Raw genomic sequence first — 5,431 nt, forward strand, 5'->3', positions numbered from 1 at the left:
CTGGGATTAGGCTTATATAGAAATAGAAAATATATTATATAACTTAGAAACAAGTTCTAAAATTATAAAAATATTATATAGATTTATATTTCGTTTAATATATCTAGTATTAATATTACTAGAAATACCTTTAGCCTTATTTCTAGTATCTGTTTTATCTAAGTTATTACTATTAAGAATTACTAGTTAATTTATATATAATTAGTAAATAGCTTCTAAATATAAAAAATAGCTAATATATTTATTTTAATTATTATTTTAATTATTATTTAATTCTAATTATATTTAGTTAATTTATAGTTTAGTCCTATAAAGAATTAGTTATTTCAGATACTAAAAAGTAAATCTAGTTTTTAAAGCTTTAGTTAAGATCTTTAGATATAAAATAGCCTAAAAGAATTCTTTAAAAAATAGAAAATTATTATTTAATTTATTATTATTATTAGTAAAAACATATTTATAATCTAAATTAATAAATTAGAATAATTTTATTTTTAGTATAACTTTTTTTTATATTTTTAGCTCTTATTACTATATTTCTTTTTATCTTAATTTAATATCTAGAATAGGAAAAAGTAATTATAGGTCTATATATTCTCTAACTATTACTAATATTAAATAAAGGAATTAAATAGCTAGATTTAGAAAACTAGAAAGTATTTCTATTATAAAATAAAATAAATAAAGAAAACTAGTTTAAATATATATAGAATATTTAGTAAAAGGAATTAAGTAGCTTAAATAGTAATCTATAAGTATTTACTTATCGGAATTAAACTAATTCTATTTAAAATCTAATTTACTATATTTATCTTATAGAGCTTATAGTTATTTCTATATAGCTAAGCTCAAATAATCTTTTTTTATAAAATTAAAACTCTATAATATATATTATATTATATCTATTTTAATAGTACTTATAATTCTATTATAATATTCCCCTAAACTAAAGAATTTTCGAAATAGCCTTTAATTACTAGATTTATTCTTCTAATATATAATAGCTATAAATTAAGCTTTTTCCGAGGCTACTATATTTTATATTAGCTTATTTACTTATAACTTATTCTTTTACTATTAGTATTTTATATTCGGGTTATAAAATATTTAATAGAAGCTTTAATACTATTATTATTATATAAATTATTATCTAATATAGCTATAATTAGTAATATTTAGTTCTTCTTATTATAGATTAGTTCAGATTAAGATATATAATATATATTATTATCTTATTAGCCTAAGGAAATTTATTAAGATCCTTTTCTTAATATATAATATTATAATATAACTAGATAGAAGCTAGCTATATTATTATAAGGCATTTCTTCTATTAGCTAGATTATATTATATAAAAGAAATACTAAAAGTAAGCCTCTATTATTATAATTATTAAAAAAGATATTACTATAAGAATTATAATAATATAATAGTAAAAAGAGAATAGTAAACTAAGTTTATATTTATATTTCGGGTAATATAATATTATTCAGAGAAATAATTACTATTATAATAGTTATAAGTATTAAATTTAGAATAGTAGATTAAGGGAAATTAAGAGTTCTAGTTTTAAACCGGCTATATTATTAAGGCTTTTTAGCTATAAAGGGCCTATAATAGGGTATTTTAAATAAATCTAGTAAAAAGGAATTAATGGCATATAATGAGGCTAAACGGCCAAATAAGGAAGTATTAGGAAAGAATTAAAGGAGAAGATAATTAAGTAGTAGAAAATACGAACTTTTATAGATATTAAAAGCAATAACTGGCCTATATATATACTTTTCCCGATATAGAAGTTACTAAACCCGAGAGGGCAAACCGTAATACTAAAATAATATATTTATAAATTATAAACTAATTAAAATATAATATTATTTAAATTTTTTATATAATTAAAAAAGAAAGTTAAACTATTTTTATTTTATTAATTTAAAACTAAAAAAGAAAAAAGCGTTTTAAAAAAGCTTTTTAAAAAAGCTTTAAAATTAAATAAAATATAAAAAGTATATAAACTTATATAATATAACTTAAATATTAGCTTAATTATTACTGATTTAATTATAAGCTAATAATAAGCTATTTATAATAATTATAATACTAATAATATATAAAAAATTTATTAAGAGTTTTTTTAAATAAATTTATAAATTAAATTAAATATGGCTCTTATAAATCTTATAAGATTTATATTAATAAATATAAATAAGTAATTTTCTTTTAAAAAATAACTTATAACTTTAGTTTTATTAATTAATCTAATATATAATATAAATTATTTAATATATTTATTATAGTTTAATATAAATTAATAATAATTTATTTTACTCTTTTTCTTTTAAGTAATAGTACGAGCCAAAGATCTGGCTAATTGCAACGCGCAGCAATGCGAAAACCAAAAGGAATAGCAGTAAATTATATGGGGCTTGGCAAAGGGCGGTGAACCCCGAAATGTGACCTTCGCCCAGGGAGCAGACCCAAAACCCCTCGGAGGTAGGGTATGTAAAAAAACCGTATTTTATAAATAAGACGGTTTTAATACATGTTTTATATGTTTTTACGGGCCATAAAATACGGGTTTAAAACACAGATCACATGATATTCACGTGAAAGCTAGCCTAATTTGGCTAGCTCCATAAATTTTGCAGCGAGATTTCCTCGAGCTTCTCCTTAACCAAGCCTCCTAATTTCCACCACCATTAATCTAACCACTCAACCACGCATCTACCCTTCGTCCGGTGAGATATAGTCCACGCTAGTAAGGGGGCCTGGCTCAGGGCGAAAAGGCGATAGATGACTAATAAGTTTTTAAGCAAAGGTAAATTTACGACTTTACAGTCTGAGCCAGGCCCCCTTGCTAGCGCGGACTATGTCTCACCGGACGAAGGGATAACTCGAACGATCGCGAAAAGAGCAAGAAGTATGAAGCAGAAGACGAAGATTAGGCTGGTTTTCCACTATATAGCTATCATGTGACCCTTTGTTTTAAAACACCAGAAATTATAAAATACCGTTTTTTATACGTTACAAAAAATACGAAACAAACCCGTTTTTTATGAGCGACATACCCTACTCGGAGGACCCTTTAACTAGCGTCAAGGCCACACTGCCATGCCCAATCTTACGCATGGCGTTGTAAATCCCTGGCTAATCTCGGATTCCGCCCCTCTTGGTTCTAGCGAGCGTTTCTCACTGCTCCCTCTTGAGTTGATACTCACTAATGTTGTAAACTCGAACATCAGCTGCTAGCCGCTGTTTCAGCCACGGGACCAGGGACCAGGAGATGCCGTCCTCGACGGATTTCCGGCCCCCAGTCCGCTAGATGTTAGCCAGAAGATCGTTTACAGTATTGTTCTTTGTTGCATCAAACGGGGCTAGATCCATGACCGGCAGCCGGTTCCAGTACCAAGATACGCTGTACAGTCAGCGCTAAGAAGCCCTGTGCTCCCGTACGAAGTAGTTGCCATTTTGCGGATTTATTGATTCTTATGCTGCGGCGGATTGGCCAATAATTATAGATGTTGCCTGATTTGATGGAGCAGCTACACGGCGTCGCGTGGCCAGCCCCCTACGCAGCCTAAGCGAAAGGCGGTCCAGCAAGGTACTAGTATCCACCAGGGGGTATATATACACACATCATTATGATTTGTTCAATCTAGACGGAATCTCCCGCAGCATCACTCAGACACGAGCGCTCTTTCCTCCCGCAAACCGAGATCGCGCCCGCCAATTCATTCCCAATGGCTACTACGACAGCGACAGAAAATAGCTTTGTGCTTCACGTCGACTCGGCATACGGACCTATATCTCGCACAGTACAAAAAAGCCCTCCACGGGATGCCCAACCAGGCGAAGTCCCCGTCATCGACGTATCGGGGATGTTCAGTGATGAGCTCTCAAAGCGTCAAGCCGTGGCCGCTGAAGTCCGCAAGGCTTGCACAGGAATGGGATTCTTTTACATCATAAACCACAAAGTCCCTGACTCCATCACGGAGGCGCTCGCAGAAGCCTCTCGAGATTTTTTCCACCAGTCGATCGAGGAGAAGAATAAAGTCTCCTTCGAGCATCAGATTGAGGGGTATCAAGGGCTCAATCAAGAGCAAATCAATAAGAGCGAGTCGATTGACGTCTTCGAGAAACTGAAGATAACATATCGTCCGTCCATGGACCCGGTATCCAAGCTCGATGGCTCTTCAACAAGTGGCTACCAAGAATTTCCATGGGAGAAAACAGCCTCAGTGCCATCGCTCGAAGTTGCGTACAAAAAGTTCTTCGCCACTCGGCTCGTTCTAGCCAGGCAACTGCTTCAGATAATGGCCCTGGCCTTAGATTTGCCAGAAGATTATTTCGATGCCAAGGTCGCTCAGCCACAGGCTGCAGTTACGCTCAATTATTATCCTGGTAAAGCGGAAGGTGAAGAGAGAACTGAGCCGGCCGGTTTGGGATCCCACACAGACTTCAGCCTTATCACTCTCCTCTGGCAAGATGACGCTGGCGGACTGCAGATCCTGTCCCCTGAGGGAGAGTGGATCAAAGCCAAGCCAATCCCTGGTTCTCTGGTTTGCAACGTGGGAGACATGATGACGATGATCACGGGAGGTAAATTTATTAGCGATATTCACCGAGCGAAGACTGAGGGGACGAAGGAGAGAGTTTCTATTCCGTTTTTCATTGGCCTTGCACCGAAGGTTAATATCGAGCTCGTAAAGACGTGCGACGAGCCAAACAGGATCAAGGAGGATTATGAAGGTATCACAGCAGGAGACTGGCTACGGAAGAGGGTGATGGATGTGAAGCTCGGGAAACTGGCCAAGGCAACTTAGTCTTGACTTGGTTTCAGAGAGGTCTCGAGACTCTCTGTCACCATGGCATTAGCTAGATAATGGACCGGTTCAAGCAGGCGCATTCTCTTGTTTTCAAGACTTCATTAAGTTCGGGTATCTTACAGCCGAGCTTATCCCAAATCCCCTGCTCTTGATATATACTCTTATAAACATCACCTCTTCTCTTTATGACAAAGCCTAGATGAGCCTGATGCGCGAGCTTCTGCCAGGTGTAGTAGTCATGGATGGTTTGTTGCAGATGACTTTCGGTAGTACATCCTGTAAGGACATTAAGCCTTTGAGAACCCTGAACTGCCCTTACTACTAGAACTAAACCGGAAAGCAGAGAGCCCTTATATTATTATAAATAATATATTAAAAAAATTTAATAAATCAAGAATAATTAACTATAATTATAATTAACTATAATTATAATTAACTATAATTATAATTAACTATAATTATAATTAACTATAATTATAATTAACTATAATTATAATATAATAAAAGTATTAATATAACTATTTCTTTAAGAATTACATATATAATTATAGAACTCGAAATACGAAATATAATTATATAATCTCGTGTTTTATAAATAGCTTAAT

At 32.7% G+C, this 5,431-nt stretch overlaps 1 protein-coding gene across 1 annotated transcript; it reads left to right on the forward strand.

The window, feature by feature from the left end:
- The first annotated feature begins 3,658 nt into the window (after positions 1-3,658).
- Positions 3,659-5,020, forward strand: K444DRAFT_622295 (Clavaminate synthase-like protein). The gene has a single exon (XM_024882069.1). It carries the CDS (start codon positions 3,741-3,743, stop codon positions 4,821-4,823), a length of 1,083 nt encoding a protein of 360 aa, XP_024726974.1. The 5' UTR covers positions 3,659-3,740; the 3' UTR covers positions 4,824-5,020.
- Positions 5,021-5,431: the final 411 nt, after the last annotated feature.

This window comes from Hyaloscypha bicolor (assembly GCF_002865645.1).
Source record: "Hyaloscypha bicolor E unplaced genomic scaffold K444scaffold_184, whole genome shotgun sequence".
In the NCBI taxonomy this organism is placed as follows: Eukaryota; Fungi; Ascomycota; class Leotiomycetes; order Helotiales; family Hyaloscyphaceae; genus Hyaloscypha; species Hyaloscypha bicolor.